At 45.1% G+C, this 24,258-nt stretch overlaps 1 protein-coding gene across 3 annotated transcripts in view; it reads left to right on the top strand.

The window, feature by feature from the left end:
* Positions 1 to 24,258, top strand: part of PDCD11 (programmed cell death 11) — a 56,341-nt gene that overhangs the window by 2,635 nt on the left and 29,448 nt on the right. For all 3 annotated transcript variants that reach the window (XM_017531139.2, XM_017531138.2, XM_017531137.2), the window contains exons 3-17: positions 2,037 to 2,168; positions 4,063 to 4,230; positions 5,619 to 5,780; positions 7,812 to 7,935; positions 8,445 to 8,626; positions 10,538 to 10,645; positions 15,267 to 15,473; positions 16,115 to 16,239; positions 16,415 to 16,475; positions 17,145 to 17,291; positions 18,667 to 18,918; positions 20,263 to 20,403; positions 20,926 to 21,120; positions 22,015 to 22,185; positions 23,745 to 23,964. In XM_017531139.2, the coding sequence (XP_017386628.1) occupies positions 2,037 to 2,168; positions 4,063 to 4,230; positions 5,619 to 5,780; positions 7,812 to 7,935; positions 8,445 to 8,626; positions 10,538 to 10,645; positions 15,267 to 15,473; positions 16,115 to 16,239; positions 16,415 to 16,475; positions 17,145 to 17,291; positions 18,667 to 18,918; positions 20,263 to 20,403; positions 20,926 to 21,120; positions 22,015 to 22,185; positions 23,745 to 23,964 (2,395 nt within the window). The remainder of the gene's footprint in view (positions 1 to 2,036; positions 2,169 to 4,062; positions 4,231 to 5,618; positions 5,781 to 7,811; positions 7,936 to 8,444; positions 8,627 to 10,537; positions 10,646 to 15,266; positions 15,474 to 16,114; positions 16,240 to 16,414; positions 16,476 to 17,144; positions 17,292 to 18,666; positions 18,919 to 20,262; positions 20,404 to 20,925; positions 21,121 to 22,014; positions 22,186 to 23,744; positions 23,965 to 24,258) is intronic.

Raw genomic sequence — 24,258 nt, 5'->3', positions numbered from 1 at the left:
GGTTTTACCATGTTGGCTGGGAAGGTCTTGATCTCCTGATCTCAGGTGATCCACCTGGCTCTGCCTCCCAAAGTGTTGGGATTACAGGCGTGAACCACCACGCCTGGCCTGTGCCATGTTGATAAAGGATGAAGAGGAAGCCATTTTTGTTTTTGTTTTTGTTTTGAGGTGGAATCTCACTCTTGCCCATGCTGGAGTGCAGTGGCAAGAGTGAGTAGCTGTGATTATAGGTGCTTGCTACGATGCCGGGCTGATTTTTGTATTTTTGTTAGAGGTGGGGTTTCATCATGTTAGCCAGGCTGGTCTGAAACTCCTGACCTCGTATGATCTGCCCACTTCAACCTCTCAAAGAGCTGCGATTACAGATGTGAGCCACTGTGCCCAGCCGATGTTTTTTTTTTTTTTTTTTTTTTTTTTTTTTCTTCCAGAGAGATGATGAGGAGAGACAATGTTTCACTGTGTTACCCAGGCTGGACTTAAACTCCTGGCCTCAGTTGATCCTCCTGCCTTAGCCTCCCAAGTAGCCAGAACAACAGGCATTTCCACCGTGCCCGACTGATCATTGCATTTCTTTTTTGAGACAGAATCTCACTCTGGCCCAAGCTGGTGTGCGGTGGCGCAATCTTGGCTCACTGCTGCCGTTGCCCCTAGGGCTCAAGTGATCTCTTGCCTCAGCCTCCGAAGTAGCTGGGACTACAGGTGCAAACAACAATACCCGATTGATTTTTTTTTGTATTTTTAGTAGGGATGGGGTTTCACCATGTTGTCCTGGGTGATCCTGAACTCCTGAGCTCAGGTGATTCACTGGCATCGGCCTCCCAAAGTGCTGGGATTATAGGCCTGAGACACCATGCCCAGCCTGATCATTGCATTTTTACATGGGTTCTTTGCCACAAGTAATGGTCAAATTTTGCATTAGACTTCATAGTCTCACCTAGACTAGCCTGTGCTCCAAATGCTTGGGGAAAGGGGACAACATTTGAGTGTGTAGCTTTAGGCCTATGTTATGTAATCTTTTCAACTGTACTATGAAGCAGTGATCATAATTCCATGACGAGGAACAGTGTCTTGCTCTGTTGCCCAGGCTGGAGTGCAGTGTTGTGATCTCAGCTCACTGCAACCTCTGCCTCCTAGGTTCGAGTGATTCTCCTGCATCAGCCTCTTGAGTAACTGGGACTACAGGTGCGCACTACCACAGCCAGCTAAATTTTTTTGTATTTTTAGTGGAAAAAAAATACAGCCTGTTGGCCAGGCTGATCTTGAACTCCTAATCTCAAGTAATCTGCCTGCTTCGGCCTCTCAAAATGCTGAGATTATGGGTATGAGCCACTGTGCCTGGCCTTTATATAATTTAGCAGAAACCACATAGCTTGTTATGGTGGAAAAAATGAGAGTTTTACTTGGGTCTGGGTGACTCCAGTGCCATTTTCATGCACTGTTCTGCAGTGCTCCTCAAACTGGGGAACCCCAGTGTTCATCCCAGTCAAGAGAGGAAGAACACAAGAGAGAAGAGACTTTGGGAATATGAAGGAGGCTTCTCAGACCTTGCGCAGAGGGTGCATTGGCAGCCCAATTTTTTTTTTTTTTTGAGACAGAGTCTCACTCTGTCGCCCAGGCTGGAGTGCAGTGGCACGATCTCAGCTCACTGCAACCTCCACCTCCCAGGTTCAAGTCGTTCTCCTGCCTCAGTCTCCCAAGTGGCTGGGATTATAGGCGCCCGCCACCACACACAGCTAATTTTTGTGTTTTTAGTAGAGACACGGTTTCACCATGTTGGCCAGGATAGTCTCGACAGCTTGATCTCGTGATCCACTCACCTTGGCCTTCCAAAGTGCTGGGATTACAAGCGTTAGCCACTGTGCCTGGCCTTTTTTTCTTTTTTTTAAAGCAAGAATTAAAGGAACAATTGGGAGTGGGATGGGGTAGGGTGGAGTGAAGGAGTAACAACCAAGGTGACAGATGACCTGAAATAGAAGGGAAAAGTCAGATTGCTTCTTATTCTTTTGGGTCTTTGTGGGTTTCCCCCACTCTTCTAGATTTCTACTGAAGAGGGATCCACCAAAAGGAAAAAGAGCCAGAAGCTGCCAGCAAAAACAAAAAAGTTGAAAATCGAAAAGAGAGAAAGCAGCAAGTCTGCAAGAGAGAAGTTTGAAATCCTTAGTGTTGAGGTTTGTTAAAATTTGGCTTTCCTTTAAGCAAACGACCTTGTTGCTTAAGATTGTGTATGTTTTTTTTTTCATCTTTCCTTCTTTTTCTCTTAATTCCATTTTCCCCTTACTATATTTCATGTGTGTGCCTGTAGAGATTCTTGGAATTTTTGCTAAGGACTGAGCATCATTTCCTTCAGTGGCTAACCGATGCCAGGAATCTTTTTTTATTCCTTTTTATTTATTTATTATTTTCTAGACATAGGCCTGATTCTGTTGCTCAGGCTGGAATGCAGTGGCATGATCATAGCTCACTTTAGCCTTGAACTCCTGGGCTCAAGCAATCCTCCTCCCTCAGCCTCCCCTGAGCAGCTGGGACTACTACAGGTGTGTGTTGCCATGCCTAGCTAATTTTTAAATCTTTTGTAGAGCTTGGATATTGCTATTTTGCCCAGGCTGGTCTAGAACTCCTGTGCTCAAGCAATCCTCCTATCTTGGCCTCCCAAAGTGTTAGAATTATAGGTGTGACCCATTGTGCCTACTCCCTTTTTTTCTTTTAAAGCTGCCATGGGCTTGCTTGTGTCCTCACAGGACTTGTGTTTTGATATATTCAGAGGTTAGAACTGACAGTAACTTTAGCAGTCATTCTGATCCTACCCATTCATTTCATAGATGTGAAATCCATCTGTAAGAATTGGGAGTGGTCTTACTGTGTTCCATACATTTTTATTTAGATGATAACACCAATATATGTTAGTTGTCAAAAAGAGAAGAAGTCAAATAATTTTGAAGGGGAACATGTAGATTTGGCCAGATTCTGATTCAATATTTTGTCCTATATACTTTAAAAAAAATTGTTAGACTTGGTGCTAACATTAGAAAACTAAAAATTTTACATGAAAATGTGATTTCTGGCTTCTTGTAAAAATTCAAAAGCGCTGATAGCACAGTGCCCGTGTTCCCTCATGTTTATAAATGACAAGGAGCTGAGTAGTGGTTGTGCCCTTTAGATCTGGCATGGTCTATCCAGACTGCCATTATCTCCACTAGCTGTCTTCCTTCGTTGTGTTGTCTGCGAGGCATTTGAGTTTGAGTTGCTCAGAGTAATGTAAAAGGCAAAGGTGTCCTCCAGTATCCCAGTGCTGTTAACACTGTTGTATAATCTAGACCTATTACAATCCTTCAGTCAGATATTTGAGACGTGCACTGATATGAACACATGTGTATTTATTTATTTTATTTATTTTTTTGAGGCAGAGTTTTGCTCTTGCTGCCTAGGCTGGAGTGCAGTGGCATGATCTCAGGCCACTGCAACCTCTGCCTCCTGGGTTCGAGCAATCCCCCTGCCTCAGCCTCCTGAGTAGCTGGAATAACAGGCATGTGCTACCATGCCTGGCTAATTTTTGTATTTTTAGTGAAGACCAGGTTTTGCCGTGTTGGCCAGGCTGTTCTCGAACTCCTGAGCTCAGGTAATCCACCTGCCATGGCCTCCCAAAGCACTGGGATTACAGGCGTGAGCCACTGTGCCTGGCCTATTTTTTATTTTTATTTTTTGAGATAGGATCTCACTTTGTTGCCAAGAATGGCGTACAGCAGTATGATCACAGCTTACTGCAGACTCAACCTCCTGGCTCAAGCGATCCAATCACCTCAGAATACCTGGAACTATCTTCGTGCACCACTATGCCTGGCTAATATATTTTTTTTTTTTTTTGTAGACACTATGTTGCCCAGGCTGGTCTCGAATTCCTGAGCTCAAGCAGTCCTCCTGCCTTGCCCACCCAAAGTACTGGAATTATAGGCGTGAGCCACTGTGCTTGGCCCTATAGCTTTTAAATTGGGAATAGAAGCCAGACCTTCCAGCCTTCCCTATTGTTCCCATCTTATTGTACACATTTCACTTTTTCTCTTCTAGTCCCTGTGTGAGGGAATGCGGATTTTAGGTTGCGTGAAAGAGGTGAATGAACTGGAACTGGTGATTAGTCTCCCCAATGGCCTCCAGGGGTTTGTGCAAGTCACTGAAATCTGTGATGCCTATACCGAAAAGCTGAATGAGCAGGTGACACAAGAACAACCTTTGAAGGTAAGGGAAATCCGGTTGAAGCTGTTACTGAAAATAAGTGGAACACAAATAGATTTAAAATTACAACTTTGCCAGGTGCTAAGAAGGAAAGGTAAAAGGTGCCATGAGAGTTTATCATAAAGGAATTTTCTACTGAGTCTGGGAGCCTGGAAGACTTTGTTAAGGCAGGGATGCTTACACTGAGATCTAAAGAGTGAGGGTTCCCTAGATAAAGAAGGAAAGGTGTTCAGGCAGAGCAATTGATATATAACAGAGAGAAGGCTAGTATGACTAGGTAGGGAGAGCATGATGTGAGATGCGCTGGAGAGCTGAATGGGGGCCAGGGTATATGCAGCCTTGCAGACCATTTTTAAGGATTGTTTTTAAATTCTATAATCAATGGGAAGTCCTTGAAATGTTCTCGTTGGGGTAGGTGACACATAGATAACTGTGTACATTGAAGAGGCATGAGAAGTTGCTTAGAGACAAGTTAGGAGGCTTCTATAGTCATTCATGTCCTGAAATTGATGGTGACCTGAGTTCAGGATTTCCTGATGACTGAGGAGGCAAAGTCATTGCTTGGTTGTAGATTCTATATGGATGGTGGGGCAGATAGAGGTGTCAGGGCTGAGTTCTAGGTTTCTGTTGTGCATGATTTGATGCTTGGTCATGACATCCTGAGATAGGAAACCCTAAAGGGGACCTGGATTGGGAGAGATGATCATGATTTTTCATTTTTTGAGACAGAGTCTCACTGTGTCACCCAGGCTGGAGTGCAGTGACACAATCTCAGCTCACTGCAACCTTCATCTTCCAGGTTCAAGCCTCTCAAGTAGCTGGGATTACAGCCACAGGTCACCACACCCAGCTAATTTTGTATTTTTGGTAGAGATAGGGTTTCATCATGTTGGCCAGGCTGGTCTCAAACTCCTGACCTCAGATGGACTGACCTCCTCGGCCTCCCAAAGTGCTGTGATTACAGGCGTGAGCGACTGCGCCTGACCCTCAAGTACCTTTTAGTGGACTGCAAAACTGACCACTGGATTTAGTGATATGGAGCTTATTGGCGACTCTCTGGGGAGATAAAGTGGTGGAGTGAGGGGGTGGGAAGCAGACTGCAGTGAGCTGAAGAGTGAGTAAAAGATGAAATAGAGGCAGTGAGTATAGACAATTCTTTTGACAAGTCATTTTACATACCGGTTATGTGGAAATATTTGAAGGCCTTACGCTAAATTCAAGACTGTGACTTGGCCACAGATCCATCTTCCTTTGTAGATGGGTGGTTATTCCTCACCCATCTTTTGGGTTCTTTGGGATCTGAGGATGAGAAGTCCCTGAGCCAAGGCTGGGTGAGATTTTTGGTTCAGGAGAAGGGTGTGTATCAAATCTTTCTCATTTGTGTTATGCAGGACTTACTCCATTTGCCTGAACTTTTCTCACCTGGAATGCTGGTGAGATGTGTGGTGAGCAGTCTGGGCATCACAGAGAGGGGCAAGAAGAGTGTCAAGCTGTCTCTGAACCCCAAAAATGTCAACAGAGTACTGAGTGCTGAGGCCCTGAAGCCTGGCATGGTAGGTATCTAGGGTCAGGGAGAAAGAGTGGGCAGTGTGCCTTCTCCCTGCCTCCTAGGGAGCATGGTCTAGGCCACCTTTTACTTTCAGCTTAACTGTTACACATAGGAGTGGGTCTTTTTCTGGAAGGAAGGTCTTTTGGGTTCATTAGGTATTTAATGGACCTTGAAGACTTGAACCTAATCATTGCATTGGAGAAGAGAAAAGAGAAAGCAAGTCCAAATTTCACTGGTAGCAGGGAAAAATGCCTCTGGGAAGCCTTAGCGGTAGACTTGGTGATGGTGAGAAGGAGTTGCTCATAGTGCCTTACTTACTGAAACTTCCTTGCAGATTTGGTCTTTTACAAAGGCTTCTGACATTTATATATAATGCTTGAGAGCTGCTCTCTGAGAGCAAGAGACAGGGTAGTCAGCAAAGTTAGTCTATCAGCTGTATTACTGAATATCTCACTACTTTGTGTTCAGTCCTGTGGAGATTCAGGAGATGTTAGTCCTGGCTCAGAGCCTCCAAGTCTAGTAGGCACAAAAGGGTAAACTTACACTCATATAGATAATATAAGTATTCTTGTAATTGAGAGAATGGAGATCAGTATGATCTTGCAATGTGTTAGAAGCAGTAGGATTTAGGAAAGACCTAGAAAGTTTGGTGGGATTTAGTTGGATAAAAAGGGAATAAAAGTAAGTTAAGTTGTAGGAAATTGACAAGTGTCAAGAGCCTACTATTCAGCAGGTGACGTTTTGGGCACTTTGATGTAATTTTCACAGTAACCCTGTGCGGCAGATAGATACTATTCCTTGTACATTTGAAAAAATGGACTCAGAAAGGTTTAAGTGACTTACCAAAGACCAAATAGTTAGCAAGTTTCAGAACCACACTTCTTCCCATGTAATGTTAAGGAGGTTGGCAGTTTTTTTTTTTTTTTTTTTTTTTTTTTCTTTCTTCTTTTTTTTTTTTTTTTTTTATTTTTCCATCTTACCTTATGTTTTCTTTTCCTTCTTTCTTTTCTTTTTTTTTGAGACGGAATCTTGCTCTGTCATCCAGGCTGGAGTACAATGGTGCGATCTTGGCTCACTACAATCTCCACCTCCCGGTTCAAGCCATTCTTCTGCCTCAGTCTCCCTGGTAGCTGAGATTACTGATGTGTGTCACGCCCAGCTAATTTATCTATTTTTAGTAGAGATGAGGTTTTCCCATGTTTTCCAGGCTGATTTTTGAAATCCTGACCTTAGGTGCTTCACCTGCCTTAGCCTTCTAAAGTGCTGAGGTTACAGGCATGAGCCACCGTGCCCAGCCAGCAGTACTTTTTTTAATGTCTTGGAGGTGCTCAGAAGAGACATACTATGACAGCTAGAAGGGTAGTACTGGATTCTCTCAGTAGTCCTGGCTCTGGGAGTGCCCATGCAGAGTCTTGCAGTTTATCTCTCTTTGCATAATATAAAAATCTGCTATATTCTTTTTTTTTTTTTTTTTTTTTTTGAGACGATCTCACTATTACCTAGGCTGGAGTACAGTGGCATAATCTCAGCTCACTGCAACCTCCACCTCCTGGGTTTAAGCAATTCTGCCTCAGTCTCCTGAGGCAGGGATTACAGGTGCCATGCCCAGCTGATTTTTGTATTTTTAGTAGAGATGGGATTTCACCATGTTAGCCAGACTGGTCTCAAACCCATGACCTCAAGTGATCTGCCTGCCTTGGCCTTCCAAAATGCTGGGATTATAGATGTGAGCCACCATATCTGGCCGAAAGTTTGCTGTGTTTTGAAAACAATGGAGGCAAGAGACTCTTCTCTATTGTTCCATCATTCAGCTGTGTTTAACTTTCCTCACTGCCTGGCAAACATCAGATCCTTCAAGCCTGGGAGTGTTGAGTTTGATGTCTGCTGTCTGGTGGGATTGTGTTTTAAAGTTGAATGTGGGGTGGGATGATGGCAGAGTGCGAGCTTAGTGGCAGGAACATTCAAATTTGGATGTATGTTGTGTGTCCCGTTACCTTTGACTTGGAACTTTTGGGACTATGTTTTCTTCCCCTAGCTACTTACAGGTACTGTGTCCAGCCTGGAAGATCATGGCTACCTAGTGGACATTGGTGTTGATGGGACTAGAGCTTTTCTGCCACTGCTGAAAGCCCAGGAGTACATCCGACAGAAGAACAAAGGTGAGGGCAACAAAAGGGGCCAGTACATGATAGTGAGGTGGTGCATGTGGGGATTACATTTAAGTGCCACTTTGGTGAGTAACATGACACAATGGTGACCCTGAAGGCGCTGTGACTTTGGTAAAATCAGCACTTAATCCTAATTAATAGGAAAGGGAAGATGGATGAAGGGCCAGTGAGTGGCAGAGACTCACTAAGATCTGATGGAACAGTGTCAGTTTTTCTAACCTGGGGATTCCACTGCAATTTGGGCCCCCATGGCTTCTGAACCAGCAGTCTCCTGGCTTGTTGAGATTTTAATATTTTTGTGGGATAACTGAATTCCACATCAATTAGGGTAACTTCATTTCCTTTCTATAGTCGCCCCCTTAGAGATTGGGAATATGGGGAGTAATCAGTGCTAACTGGGCAGGTAGGACATAGGTCTTTTCAGGTATTTCTTGGGCCCACGTTGAAAGTCTTTCTCATGGAGACATTCTTCCTTTTGGGGTCTGGGGCTGGGCTTACAGGTGCTAAACTAAAGGTGGGTCAGTACCTGAACTGCATCATTGAGGAAATGAAAGGCAATGGAGGAGTTGTGCATCTCTCTATTGGTCATTCGGAGGTTTCTACTGCCCTTGCTACTGAAGAGCAGAGCTGGACCCTTAATAACTTGCTACCGGGACTGGTGGTCAAAGCTCAGGTACAGAAGGTAAGCTGTTCATTACTGCTACTACTTTTTTTTCCTACTGCTTTTTTTTTTTTTTTTTGAGACAGAGTCTCACTCTGTCACCAGGCTGGAGTGCAGTGGCATGATCTTGGCTTACTGCAACCTCCACCTCCCAGGTTTAAGTGATTTTCCTGCTTCGGCCTCCTGAATAGCTGGGACTACAGGCACTCACCAAAACACCCAGCTAATTTTTTTGTATTTTTAGTAGAGACGGGGTTTCACCATGTTAGCCAGTATGGAGGCTGGCTACTACTATTTTTTAAAACAAAAATAATTCTTATTTTTTATGTATTTGTTTATTTTTTGAGACAGAGTCTTGCACTGTCACCCAGACTGGAGCACAGTGGCGTGATCTCTGCCTCCTGAGTTCAAGCAATTCTCCTGCTTCAGCCTCCTGAGTAGCTGGGATTACAGGTGCCCGCCACCACACCCAGCTAATTTTTTGTATTTTTAGTAGAGACGGGGTTTCACCTTAAAAAAAATTTTTAGGCCGGGCGCGGTGGCTCAAGCCTGTAATCCCAGCACTTTGGGAGGCCGAGGCGGGTGGATCACGAGGTCGAGAGATCGAGACCATCCTGGTCAACACGGTGAAACCCCGTCTCTACTAAAAATACAAAAAATTAGCTGGGCATGGTGGCGCGCGCCTGTAGTCCCAGCTACTCGGGAGACTGAGGCAGGAGAATTGTCTGAACCCAGGAGGCGGAGGTTGCGGTGAGCCGAGATTGCGCCATTGCACTCCAGCCTGGGTAACAAGAGCGAAACTCTGTCCCAAAAAAAAAAAAAAAAAAAAAAATTTTGTGATAGAGTCTTACTCTGTCACCCAGGCTAGAGTACAGTGGTGTGATCTTGGCTCACTGCAGCCTCCACTGTCTGGGCTCAAGCTATTCTCCTGCCTTAGCCTCCCGAGTCGCCAGGATTACAGGTGCCTGCCACCACACCTGGCTTATTTTTGTATTTTCGTAGACACAGGGTTTCATTGTGTTGGCCAGGGTGGTCTCAAACTCCTGACCTCAGGTGGTCCACCTGCCTCAGCCTCCCAGAGTGCTAGGATTACAAGCATGAGCCACCGCGCCCGGCCTCTTGTTGACTGTTTTGACTTTTCTGTCAGGAACAGGACTAGCAAGTTTAATTTGGGCAGCCTCCTAATGTGATTGTTATAGATCTTCTCTGGCATATTAGATTTCTCTAGAAAGGATCTGACAATCTTCACCCAAGAGAGTCTAAGCCTGGCTGCCTGAGAATGAGTAGGAGAAAGGGGCTGGATATCTCTGTATTTACACGATATTTAGAATTTAATTGATGTTTTCAGAATTTGCACTCCTCTTGTTTTTTGATTCTGGTAACAGTTTTCCTGGAGAATAGGTCTTGTATTTTGTGGGGAGGTAGGAGAGAGGACTTAGTTTTCTGATTTCATTCATCTCCCTCACCGCTGTCTTTTTGAGGGGGTTGTCACTTTTTGCTCTTTGGTGGCTCTGTAGGGTGACTTGGCTTGCTTGTGGTCAGTTATCTCCCTTTTGCAAACATTTGAGTTTTACCTTCCTATACTGGGCAGATATCTAAGTTAGTAACAATCTATTCCAATTGTCAAGCTGGCAGTTCCCCAAGGATGCATGTACAAAGCTCCTTCCATCCCATGGAAGACTCCCAGAGAGAGGGAGGATTGATGTCCTTTCTTAGTCTGGAAGGGAGGTGAGCCTACTAAAGAAAAAAACAGTCACTGCGGGAATTGTTCTGCCATGTAGTTTTATAGCAAGAAAAGATTGATAAGAGTTGGCTGGGGGAGGAGAGATACATAGGGATAATAAAGCATTGAGTGTTTACTGTGAGTAGTGTCTCACATTCCTGGTTCTTTCAAATAAATGTTTTTTCACAACTTGTTCTGTTTGTTTCTAGGTGACGCCATTTGGTCTTACGCTAAACTTCCTCACATTCTTCACAGGCGTGGTTGACTTTATGCACCTGGATCCCAAGAAAGCTGGAACATATTTCTCAAATCAGGCAGTAAGAAATATTGAGCCTATATTTTCTTGATTCCACTTGTGGCCTATTTGCTGTCCAGTATCACAGCTAGCTGTAGGAAGCTCCTGGGACTGCATGTGTGCATGTGTGCAGAGAGGAGATGAAAGGAATAATGAAAAGTGTTATGGAGGCCAGGCACAGTGGCTCATACTTGTAATCTCAACACTGTGGGAGGCAGAGCACTTGAGGTCAGGAATTCAAGACCAGCCTGGCCAACGTGGTGAAACCCTGTCTCTACTAAAAATACAAAAATTAGCTGGCGTGGTGGCACATGCCTGTATATAGTTCCAGCTACTCAAGAGGGTAAGGCAGGAGAATCGCTTGAACCCCGGAGGCGGAAGTTGCAGTGAGCTGAGATTGTGCCACTGCACTCCAGCCTAGGCGACAGAGAAAGACTCCATCTCAAAAAAAAAAAAAAAGTGTTATGGAAGGAAAGTAAGAAACTCCCAGTGGTTTAACTGAAATTAGAGAAGAAGCAGATTAGAGAAGAAGGCAACTTTTAGTTTTTACTTCATAGTCTTCTGTATAGTTTGATTTTTTTTCCCTTTGGTAGTATTAATCTTTTGTTTTTATAATTTAAAGTAATTTAAAAGAATAACGTAAGAGAGTAAAATACTTTTAAATACAGCTAGTGCTCGATTTATGACCATGATTGGTTCCGACAGACCGGTCATAACACAATTTGGTCGTAAGTTGAGTAGGCTATATGTACAGTACTGTGAAATGATGTTATAAAAATCTTTAAGTCATATTTTATCATAATTTTCTTTCATTATTGTTATATATCATAATTTTCTTTGTTCATTTTATGCCATTTGTATCATCTCTACACCATTTTGTTTCTTATTTTTACATTTGTCAGGTTTAAGTAAAACACTGCATTACCAGTAGTAAAGGTTGACCTGAATGCTTATTATGAAAGCATTCTTGTCAAATCTCATTTTTAAAAAGCCACCTTAGCTTGTGGTAAAGGCGCAGCCTTGTGTAAAACTGTGGAATATTCACAGATCACTGAACCACGGTGGTCTATGGTTTGAAGTGAAAAACCACGGCACATGATGAGTTTTGAAAAGCAGAAGAGTGTGAACTATGTTAAGTCTTAGGGTTAAAAAGGACTAATTGCCAGGTATTTATTTATTATCATTGTAAATAGAAAAGTAAATCATCACAATTTTATGTGACTTTCCATGGGATACAAATATGTAGCATTCATCATAAAAGATGTCACCTGGATATCTTGTTCAAATATAATTTAAACTTAGTATGTTCTAATATTGTTAAAGATATAGGGATATAAACCACTCACATTTTAGTAAGAAAGGCAAGAAAATGACTAATAATGATATGATATAGCATATATGTTTATTGTCCCGCACTGTCGTACGCCCAGCCGGGCAACGTTTGCGCTGCCAGATGCGGAGCAGTCATGGCTAGCAATTGTGGTTGTAAAGTTGAATGGTCGCAAGTTGCATAGGTCGTAAGTCGATCAATACCTGTAGTGAAAGGTGATTTTAAAAGTTTTATGACTAGTACAGATCCAATTTTGAAAAAAATGTTAAAGAGTACCTCTGGTTAAAATACTGGAAGATTGGCCGGGCGCGGTGGCTCAAGCCTGTAATCCCAGCACTTTGGGAGGCTGAGGCAGAGAATTGCCTGAACCCAGGAGGCGGAGGTTGCGGTGAGCCGAGATCGCGCCATTGCACTCCAGCCTGGGTAACAAGAGCGAAACTCCGTCTCAAAAAAAAAAAAAAATACTGGAAGATTATGTAATCAAGTGTTAATAGTGATGAACTCTGGGTGATTTTTCTGTTCTTTTCTTTTTTAGACAGAGTCTCACTCTGTCACCTAAGTTGGAGTTTAGTGACACAAACATGGCTCACTGCAGCTTCAACCTCCAGGCCTCAATTGATCCTCCCACCTCAGTCCTCAGAGTAGTTGGGACCACAGGTGCATGCCACGATGCCTGGCTAATCAAAAAAAAAATTTATAGAGGCAAGGTCTTGTCATATTGCCCAGGTTGGTTTTGAACTCCTCGGCTTAAGCAGTCCTCCCACCTCGGCCTCCCAAAGTGCTGTGATTACAGGTATGAGCCACAACACCTGGCTCTCCTTGTATTTAAATATTCAAATTTTCTTCAATGAATGTGGATATTTGGGAAAAAAATCCTAATACATGTTATTCAGAATTTTTTAGAATTCTAAAATGATTTCTTTTCTTTTTTTTAATAGTAATGTATGCTATAGAGAGTTTATTTACTTATTGTTATTTTTTTGAGACGGAATCTCGCTCTGTCACCTAGGCTGGAGTGCAGTGGTGTGATCTCGGCTGACTGCAACCTCTGCCTCCCGGGTTCAAGCAATTCTCTGCCTAAGCCTCCTGGGTAGCTGGGATTACAGGTGCCCATCATCATGCCTGGCTAATTTTTTTGTATTTTTAGTAAAGATGGGGGTTTCACCATCTTGGCCAGGCTGGTCTTGAACTCCTGACCTCTTGATCCACCCACCCTGGCCTCCCAAAGTGCTGGGATTACAGGTATGAGCCACCACGCCTGCCTGCTTTTTTTTTTTTTTTTTTTTTTGACACAAGGTCATACACTGTTGCCCAGAGTGGAGTACAATGGTGTGATCACGGTTAATTGCAACCTCAACCTCACGGGTTCAGGCGATCCTCCCACCTCAGCCTCCTGAGTAGCTGGGACTACAGATGTATGCCACCATGCCTAGTTAATTTTTAAAAATTTTTTGTAGAGGTGGGGTTTTGCTAGGTTGCCCAGACTATTCTTGAGCACCTTGGCTCAAATGATCCTCCTGCCTCGGTCTCCTAAAGTGCTGGGATTACAGGCTTGAGCCACTGAACCCAGCTGATAATTTTTTTTTTTTAAGTGAAACTAGGATTTTTCTGTTACCTAGGGATAATACTGTTAATATTTTCCTAAACCTCTTTTTAGTAATTTTTTTCTCCCTATAATTATTTGTGTAAGGAGTTGAAACATTTTATAAGTTTTAATCTTGTGATGAGATCAGGGTTTTTCTCGCATGTTTCAGAGGAGCCTTGGATGTAGTGACACCAGTACGTGGATTCTGTTGTATTATGGATATATTAGCTCTGTGGTGTTGAGGGGATATCTGGGGTATAGTTTTCTGGCCTTGAGTAAACTTTCTGGCTAATATTTATTTATCTATTTTATTATTATTTCTTGAGATAGGGCCTCACTCTGTCCCCCAGGCTGGAGTGCAGGTGCGATCATCACTCACTGCAGCCTTGACCTCCTGGGCTCACTCAGGTGATTCTCCTGCCTCAGCCCCCAAAGTGGCGCATGCCACCATGCCTGGCTAATTTTGTTTTTTTCTTTTTTTGAGACTGAGTCTCACTTCATCCCTGAGGCTGGAGTGCAGTGGCACAATCTTGGCTCACTGCAACCTCTGTCTCCCCAGTTAAAGTGATTCTTGTGCCTCAGCCTCCTGAGTAGCTGGAATTACAGGCATGTGCTACCATGCCCAGCTAATTTTTATTTATTTATTATTATTATTATTATTTTTTTTTTTTTTTGAGACGGAGTTTCACTCATGTTACCCAGGCTGGAGTGCAATGGCGCGATCTCGGCTCACCGCAACCTCCGCCTCCTGGGTTCAGGCAATTCTCCTGCCTCAGCCTCCTGAGTAGCTGGGATTACAGGCACGCACCACCATGCCCAGCTAATGTTTTGTATTTTTAGTAGAGACGGGGTTTCACCATGTTGGCCAGGATGGTCTCGATCTCTTGACCTCGTGATCCAACCGCCTCGGCCTCCCAAAGTGCTGGGATTACAGGCTTGAGCCACCGCGCCCGGCCTATTTATTATTATTATTTTTTTTTGAGATGGAGTCTCGCTCTGTCGCCCAGGCTGGAGTGCAGTGGTGTGATCTCGGCTCACTGCAACCTCTGCTTCCTGTGTTCAAGCGATTCTCCTGCCTCAGCCTCCTGAGTAGCTGGGATTACAGGTGCATGCCACTACGACAAGCTAATTTTTAATATTTTTAGTAGAGGTGGGGTTTGACCGTTTTAGCCAGGATGGTCTTGATCTGACCTCATGATCTGCCCACCTTGGCCTCCCAAGATGTTGGGATTACAGGTGTAAGCCACTGTGCCTGGCCTAATTTTTTTTTTTAATTAGAGAAGTTTTGCCATGTTGACTGGGCTGTCTGAAACTCCTGATCTCAAGTGATCTGCCCGCCTCAGCCTCCTAAAGTGCTGGGATTATAGGTGTGAGCCATGGCCCCCAGCCTAATTTTTGTATTTTTTGTTGAGACAGGGTTTCACTATGTGCCCAGGCTTGTCTCTTAATTCCTGAGCTCAAGTGTCCCACCTGCTTTGGTGTCCCAAAGTGCTGGAATTGCCAGTGTGAGTCACCATACCTTGCTTGAGTAAGCTTTGATTTAGTCAGAAATAGTCCTTATGGGACATTTTGGCTTTTCTGCATGCTGCTTGAAGCCAGTTTGAGTACTGACATACTAAGGATGTGAGTACTTACATACCTGGTTAGCATGTGGAGAGGCTGATGCCTGGAAGGTGTGCTCTGTGGTACTCCTGTGTCTCCTGTTCACTGTGCCCTTCCTTTCTCTAGGTGAAGGCCTGCATCCTCTGCGTCCATCCTCGAACCAGAGTTGTGCGCCTGAGCCTGCGCCCCATCTTCCTACAGCCTGGACGTCCTCTCTCCCGACTCTCTTGCCAACACCTCGGAGCGGTGCTGAATGATGTTCCTGTCCAAGGCTTTTTCAAAAAGGCCGGGGCCACCTTTAGGCTGAAGGATGGGGTTCTGGCCTATGCCCGGGTAAGGAGGCCTCTTTGTTTAGTCAGGGATCTTACCACTGGATGGACTTTTGGAGCACAGGGAGCCATTTCTGCTTCTTAAATCCCTTGATGCTAGTTTAAAATTTTTGGATATTGCAGTTCTAATTCCTGTTCATAGTAATTGGAACAAATGTCTATTGATTGTATTAGGATGCCTTAGAACTAGCTTGCCATATTTTGATACCTGGTCAGTGGTTAAGTGTAAGGATGAGTTAGGATCCAGACCAGGGCCCAGCAGAGTTTTTCTTAAAGGGCTAGATCATAAATATTTTAGGCTGTGGGCCCTGTGGTCTCTGTCTAATTGTTCCACTCTGTTATGGCACGAAAGTAGCCGTAGACAGTATGTAAATGGACAGGATGGCTGTATTCCAATACGGCCTCTATTTATAAAAACAGGCACTGGGCACAGCTGACTGACCTGTGATCTAGACTTTCTCTGACCTTACTGAGATTCTGTGATGGTAAAGAGGAATTTTTTAGTGTGAAGAATTAACCAGGCTATGGAAGTACTGTTTTTATGGTACATGATAAGTGTTGTTGAGTCCTTTCTATGGGCTGTAAGGTCTCATTGGCTCAGACCTGTTGTCTCTGGCTTGTCCTCAATCACTTGGTACTTTGCAGCTCAGCCATCTCTCTGATTCTAAGAATGTCTTCAATCCTGAGGCCTTCAAGCCAGGGAACACTCACAAGTGTAGAATTATTGACTACAGCCAAATGGATGAGCTGGCCTTGCTCTCTCTACGAACGTAAGTCTGTCATTAACAGATGGGGGTGTAGAGATGTGCACCTGTACGTGTGCATATTCTGTTTTTCCTGTGCTTGGTGAGGGATTTCTTTCTTGCCAGCATGATTGTGGTATCCCTGAATTTTAGGCAACCTCTGCCCTAGTTTATTTAATTCTGTGTTTTCTCCTTGTCCTAGGTCTATTATTGAAGCTCAGTACCTTAGGTATCATGACATCAAACCTGGGGCAGTGGTAAAGGTAAGATCTCAGCATATAATTAGGTACTCCCTCACCTTCAGGCATTCTTTAGTTCACATTCAGGTGACTGTCAGCTCATTAGTCCTCATGTGAACACATCGAAAGTCATGTTGCTTGCCTCTGCCTACTGACTAGAATTTCTTTCTCTTTCTTTGAGTAACTTGTAATTAATTTCGAGATAAGGCCTTACTAGCACCACCCAGCTACACAAAGGCAGTAGATCATAAATCCTGGGATTTGGGATTTGATGGTGATTATTAGACCAGGTCAAAAGTTAGTCCTGTGATAACTGAGCTACCTGGGGTATTAGTGACAAGCCACTTCCAGTTACCTGTCCTCTCCAACCATTTGGCTCTAATTGAGCAGCTCCCTTTATATGTAGAGTTTGTTCCTTAGGAGACCTCAACATAGTCCCTTCTTTTGGGATATTTTAAGGCACACAGAAAGCACATGCTTACACAGAAAGATGCAAAGCCTCCCATAAATAAAGCTGACGACATAATCCAGCTTAGTGTGAGGTGTGTGCTTCACCCTGTGCCAACTGGAATAACAGGGACAGTTAACCCAGGAAGGTGGCTGTGAACAAGAGGTGTGGCATGCTTTGTTGTAAGAGATGGAGGGAAGGGCTATTCTTGAGACATCGTGGCAGCTTGTCTTTGGACTCTCTAGGGCACAGTGCTAACCATAAAGCCATATGGGATGCTGGTGAAAGTGGGCGAGCAGATGAGGGGCCTGGTACCTCCCATGCACCTGGCTGACATCCTGATGAAGAATCCAGAGAAGAAGTACCACATCGGGGATGAAGTCAAGTGTCGGGTGAGCCTCCTGAAGGGTCTCTTGGGGTTTTGGCTGGATGGGAAGAGAACAGGTCTCAGCTGAAGTTTCTGCCTTTTTCCATAAAGTGAGTGTGTAATGTCTGCAGTGTGTCTAGTGCTGTACCTGGCATTGGAAAGAGAAAAGTGAGTCCCTGTTTTGTGTAGTATGATTGGGAGTTAAAATATTCATACATGAAGAGAGAGCAAGCCAGCATGTGACCTTTTGCCATGTGGCTTGGTGCAGGTTGTGTGCTCTGGTCACACCTGAGAAAGAGGAGACAAGGGTGGGTTGGAGCAGCCAGAATCATTGACGTTATCAATAGCGACTGCCACTAACAGGTATTCTGTGCCAGTTACTGTGCTAGGCATGTGACATGGATTATTTCATTTAATCCTTGAAACAGTACTAACAAGTAATATTAATTTTGCAGGTGGGGAAATTAAAGCTTAGGAAAGCCAACTCTCTTGCCCAGAGTCACACAGCTAATAAGTGGCAGAATCAGCTTTCGAATTCAGCTCTGTATGACAATAAAGTTTTCTAGATTTCTGGCAGAGGTGGATCTTGCACCAGAAAGGATAGGTAGGATTTGGAAGATTGGGGAGAGCAAAGGGTATGTTCCAGGCACAGAAATAGCCCTGGCAAAGCTGCTAAAACATGGGGGATTTATGACAAAGGCTTGAATCCCAAGGAAAGCTTCATAGGGTTGTGAAGATTCAACACGATGAGGCACGCAGAGTGCTTCACGGGGAGCCTGCGCTCTGTAGGACTCAGCATGTTAGATTTTCCTGTATGCATATTATCTCATCATTGTTGACTCAGCAGAGGTAATGATTGCCCATTGGTGCAAAATTTTACAATAGTGAGGTCAAGGGTTAAAATAAGGTTTTTCTGTTTTTAAGAAGATGATCTTCTGAGGAGTGTAAGACAGTTGCATCTTCGTCTTATTTCATAGTGAATAAATAGCAGTACTAAGGTGGTAAATTGGTTCATCATTGGTTCTGTTAGACTAGATGCAAAGCCCACTAGGAAGGAGCTAAGATGGGGTAGAAGTTAGTGTAACCAGGACTATAGAGGTGCTATAAGATAATGCGTGTTACTTCATGATCAGGAGTGGGTAGTTTGCAGTAATTTATGGGAGAAATTACATTTGAAATAGTAGCTTGTATGCTCCAGGAATTACATTTGAAATAGTGATTTGTATGCTTCCTCATACAGCAGGAAGCAGGAAGAATCTGCAGCTGAGATGATTAGAGGAAAAGCTATAGCAGGTTCTTGGGGAATGGCCCCACGGCCTTTGGGTTTAAGAGGTTGCCAAGACCAGCTTAGTGGCTCTCATAACAGATAACTTGATGATTAGCCTATGTCTCTCCCCTAGGTTTTGCTTTGTGATCCTGAAGCCAAGAAGCTGATGATGACCCTGAAGAAAACCCTGGTTGAGTCCAAACTACCTGCCATTACCTGCTATGCCGATGCCAAGCCTGGTCTGCAGACACATGGCTTCATCATTAGGGTCAAGGACTATGGCTGCATTGTGAAGTTCTACAGTGATGTGCAGGGACTGGTGCCCAAGCATGAGCTCAGTACTGAGTATATCCCTGACCCAGAGAGAGTTTTTTACACTGGCCAGGTAACCCTGCCCCTAAACAGGTCCCCTCTATGCTTGGTGACCCCACAAACAAATATGAAGAAGCAGTAAGTAGGGGGGCTGTCTTTAAGAGGTTGAGGAGGAGAGCACATGGGGCAGTGAGTGTGAGCCCGCTGAATGGAGGAGATGGGGAACAGAACAGAGAGAAAGTCTCGGGGGTTCAGCAGAAGCTGGCAAGCTGATAGATCTCAGGCATGTGTGGAAGAGGTCGGTCTTTACCTGTAATAAACTTGTGCCTCTCGTATCAGAAATTGTGAGGTCACTGTCACCACACGGGGGCAGTGCTGTAAAACTAGTAAGTCTCGATATCACTAGGAAAAACATTTTTTTATTACTTTAAACCGATACATAATAATTGTACATATTTATGGTGATATTTCTTTCTTTTTTTTTTTTTTTTTTTTTTTTTTTTTTTTTTTGGAGACTGTTTTCCTCTGTCACTCAAGTGGCTGGAGTGCAATGGCCCTTTCTCATTCACTGCAACCTCTACCTCCCAGGTTCAAGCTGTTCTCCTGCCTCAGCCTCCTAGTAGCTGGGAGTACAGGCACGTGCCATCATGCCCAGCTAATTTTTGTATTTTTAGTAGAGACAGGGTTTCACTATGTTGGCCAGGCTGGTCTTGAACTCCTGACCTCGTGATCTGCCCGCCTTGGCCTCCCAAAGTGCTAGAATTATAGGCATGAACCACCATATCTGGCCTTTTTAAAAAATTTTTTTATTTTTTTGAGACAGAGTTTCCCTCTGTCACCCAGGCTGAAGTAAAATGACATGATCTCAGCTCACTGCAACCTCCTCCTCCCAGACTCAAGCAGTTCTTGTGCTTCAGCCTCCTGAGTAGCTAGGATTATAGGCATGTGCTATCACCCCCAGCTAATTTTTGCATTTTTAGTAGAGATGGGGTTTCACCATGTTGGCCAGTCTGGTCTCGAACTCCTGGCTTCAAGTGATCAGCCCACCTTGGTCTTTCAAACTGCTGGAATTACAGGCCTGAGCCACTGTACCCAGCCACCATGTGACATTTCAATTCATGCTTACAATGTGTAATGATCAAATTAGGGTAATTAGCATATCCACACCTCAAACAGAAAAATAATTTTTAAGACTTGGGTTGTACAAAACAAGTTATTTATGCCTTCCTTTTATCCAAAAGGCTGCCCTGTGGGGATTGCGTAGCGCTCAGTGCATTTCTTCTTTTCACTGCCTTCTGATCTGATCCAGGGGCTTGGTAGATCTCTCAAGGCCTCTGTAGCCCTAGTGGAAGGCATGCTGCAGGGCCTGCAAGGCCTGCTGGGAGGAGTTGGCCAAACCTGTGTGATTTTTCACCAGGTGGTGAAAGTTGCCGTGTTGAACAGTGAGCCACCCAAAGAGAGGATGCTCTTATCCTTCAAGCTGTTACGTGATACAGAGCCAAAGAAAGAGCCTGCAGGACACAATCAGAAGAAAGGAAAAGCCATTAATGTTGGGCAGGTACCTGGACTTTTCTGGACAAGCTGTTTTACATTACAGTGACAGAGAGCAGGGTACCACTAACACATGGTGTGTTGGAACCCATGAAGCGGAAAGACAGAGGCAGTTAGATAAGATTTTGGGGCTAGAGGTGTTCTTAAGAGAGGACCTCATATGCGTTCTTTCCTGTGTGCCAGAACAAATGGAAGCTGTCATGAAAGTCCTGTTACGGTAGGGCTTTTCAGCAGTGGGCTGCTGCCCTCTTTCCTCTCGGGTCTCTAGTGCCAGCCTGCAGTTCTGGCTTTCCTTGGGCTTCGTGGAGGGACTTGGGAGAAGAGTTGTGATGGGCCCACATGAGTCCTGGTGCATGTGCACATGCGTGCATGCTGGGTGGTTGGGGTGGTGGGTGGGGTTTGGAAGAAACAGCTTTCTTCCTTTTAGTGATCCCTGGTGCTAAGTTTGATGCCTTGGAGCCCTCCCTGATCCAGACCAGGTTGTTCTCTGTTCACAAGTGCTATTTTTGTGTTTCTTTTCTCTGGGTAGTTGGTAGATGTGAAGGTTTTAGAGAAGACCAAAGATGGACTGGAGGTGGCTGTCCTGCCCCACAATACCCGTGCTTTCCTCCCCACGTCTCATCTGTCGGACCACGTTACCAATGGCCCACTGTTACATCATTGGCTACAGGCAGGTGACACCCTTCACCGAGTCCTGTGTCTGAGCCAGAGTGAAGGGCATGTTGTATCCTTGACTGGTGTCTGTGGAGCAGAGGAAGGTGGGGGGCCATGGGCGCTTGGGTGGGAAATTCTGGGGAAATTAGTTAGAAATTCCATGGGGGAAAAGACAGCTATTTGACCTCAGAAATACCTCCGCAAAACCAAACCAATGATGAAGCCCGTGCTGTGGAAAGTAAGAGCAGGCCTGAGTAAGTGCTGCTAGCAGATGCTGGTGGTCAGGGTGGAGTAGCCTGAAAGGTCGCAGAGAAGGGGACTCTCGGGGGCTGGAGCTAGTTTCCTTGGGGCATTTAGTGCTTGCCCCTTGGGTTAGAACAATTACCAGTGTGGCTTCTGTCCTCCTTTCCTCTTTTATTCCCCTATGCCTTCTTCCCTCATGGCTATAGGCTCAGCAATATTCTTTGTGGTCTTAGCATGGGTGCTCTGAAGGAGCCTCTTCTCACAGAATGTAAAGTTCATTCTCCTTGGCGTAAAAATGAGCAGAGGAGGGAAAATGAGTTCATCAGTGTGAAGAGTGGGCAGTGGAGGATTGTGCAATGGTGGATCCAGCTGCCAGACCAGGGGGGTGAGCTATCCCTTTTTGGTCCCCTCTCATAATATATAGATGAGTGAATCAGGAATGGAGTAAAACCATGATTCTCAGCTGTAGTGTGCAGTTGGGCCATGCAGATAGCTGGGACACACCAGAGTTTCTAATTCAATAGGTCTGAGTGGTGCTTGAGAACTTGCATTTATCCCATGTTTCAGGTGATGTTGATGCTGCAGGTCTGCACAGTTAGAGAATTGCTGTGGGAGCAGAGGGTCAGCCTGCAGTTCTGCCTTTCTCTGTGGAGAAAGGAGATGGGAGAGATGGACATTTCATCTGCCCTTTCTGGAACATTCCTTGATGAAGTACCACTAGCTTCTTTGCAGGAAGCCGGCTTTGGTCTCCGCAGTAGAAGGTGGTCAGGATCCCAAGAACTTCTCAGAAATCCATCCTGGAATGTTGCTCGTCGGTTTCGTGAAGAGCATCAAGGACTATGGCGTGTTCATCCAGTTCCCCTCAGGTCTTAGTGGACTGGCCCCAAAAGCTGTAAGTTTAGCTCCATGCACAAGGGCTTGAGGAGACATGAGGTCACAGAACCTGAGGGTGGGTGGGCGGGGAGGAGTAGGATACTTTACTTTTTTTTTTCAGACAGAGTCTTGCTCTGTCACCCAGGCTGGAGTGTAGTGGTACGACCTTGGCTCACTGCAACTTCAACCTCCCAGGTTTAAGCGATTCTCCTGCCTCAGCCTTCTGAGCTGGGACTACAGGCGCATGCCACCACGCCCCAGCGAATTTTTATATTTTTACTAGAGACAGGGTTTCACCATGTTAACCAGGATGGTCTTGATCTCCTGACCTTGTGATCCGCCCGCCTCGGCCTCCCAAAGTGCTGGAATTACAGGTGTGAGCCACCACACCTGGCGTTTTTGCCCAGGCTGGAGTGCAGCGGTGTGATCTCTGCCCACTTGAACCTCCACCTCCTGGGTTCAAATGATTCTCCTGCCTTCCAAGTAGTTGGGATTACAGGTGCCCGCCACCATGACCAGGTTTTTTTTGAATAGTAGAGACAGGATTTTACCGTCTTGCCCAGGCTGGTCTTGAACTCCTGGCCTCAAGCAATCCACCGGCCTTGGCCTCCCAAAGTGCTGGGATTATAGGTGTGAGCCACCACACCTGGCCAAGAATGCTTTACTCTTTTGAAAGATTTTCAGGTGTACCACTTAAAGTTTGTGTGACATAAAGGCACCTGGGAGGGGTGAGTGGAGCTGAGCATTTGGTCCATGTTCCTCTTGCTTAGCTGTGTGACCGTCTGGAGGAAGGGACACCATTCCCACTCCACACTCCACATTGGGCAGGTAGGCAGTAGCTCTGAAGGCTTTAGTCTCCAGTGTGAAGATGACTGCACTTGTTTTTATTCTCTCAGCACGTTTAGACAGGGAAGTTGATCATCCTGAGCTGCTGAGTACAGGTTTTGCAGACTTCTGAGGTTTTTGAGATGTTAAGGGACCAGAATGTCCTTGAAATTACTGTCCCCAACCCCCATGTCATTGAGTCCTGCACTTGTCAGATGGGAACAATCCCAGCAGTCCCCTAGCAGAGCCTCCTGGTGTGTGTGCTGCATCAGCTGAGGCCTAGAGTGGGGATGGGACTCACCAAAGTCATGGAAGACAGCTGAGCAAGTGGTGTGCAGCTGATTGCTGCCACAGATCATTCATCAGTATTTCTTCCCCTCTGTAGGCCTGTCTCCCTGGTGTTTTGCCTGGGAAAATCTCATTTGCATTCCCTGCCAGAAAAATTTAAATGGGAGCAGAGGGGAGGGCCCCAGAAACAAGCCTAGTGAGGGGCAGAGGGTTGCTGTGGGGTGTTAGGGGTGAGGACAGCCCTGGTGTCTGCCTGGCTTGCCATGAATGTGCCATCTTGACTGGGTGCCCTCTCCCGTAGTCTCTGTTTTTATGAAAGGAGAGTAGAGCTGTCCTCAAAGAGGGCTCGGGGGAGCCTCCTGGCCCCATTTCCCCCAACTCACGTACCCCTTTCTAGGCACATCAAGTGGGTTGTCTTAATGAAGACCTTTCCTCTCCTCATCTCCTGCCTGTTCTTCTCTTCAGATCATGAGTGACAAATTTGTGACCTCCACAAGTGACCACTTTGTTGAGGGTCAGACAGTAGTGGCAAAGGTGACCAATGTGGATGAGGAGAAGCAGCGGATGCTGCTGTCGCTGCGGCTGTCAGATTGTGGTCTGGGGGACTTAGCCACCACCAGCCTCCTTCTCCTCAGTCAGTGCCTGGAGGAGCTGCAGGGCGTGCGCAGCCTCATGAGCAACCGAGGTGGGGCACCTGTGGGGCAGGGGAGGTGGTCAGGGGTAGGGGTATGCATTGTAAATGACACCTGTCGTTAGGTGAGTTGTTAGGCTTCTCAGAACATAAAATTTTGGTAAACTTTTTTTAAATGGAAGTATGACCTGCATAAAGTGCACATATTTTTAAAAATTATTTTTATTTATTTATTTTTTTTGAGGTGAAGTCTTCCGCTGTTGCCCAGGCTGGAGTGCAGTGGTGCCATCTTGGCTCACTGCAACTTCTGCCTCCCAAGTTGAAGCGATTGTCCTTTCTTTTTTTTTT

This window comes from Cebus imitator, unplaced genomic scaffold, assembly GCF_001604975.1.
Source record: "Cebus imitator isolate Cc_AM_T3 unplaced genomic scaffold, Cebus_imitator-1.0 Scaffold71, whole genome shotgun sequence".
NCBI classification, from domain to species: Eukaryota; Metazoa; Chordata; class Mammalia; order Primates; family Cebidae; genus Cebus; species Cebus imitator.
Note: the sequence above shows the minus strand (reverse complement) of the source record. Positions and strands in the feature narration are given on the sequence as shown.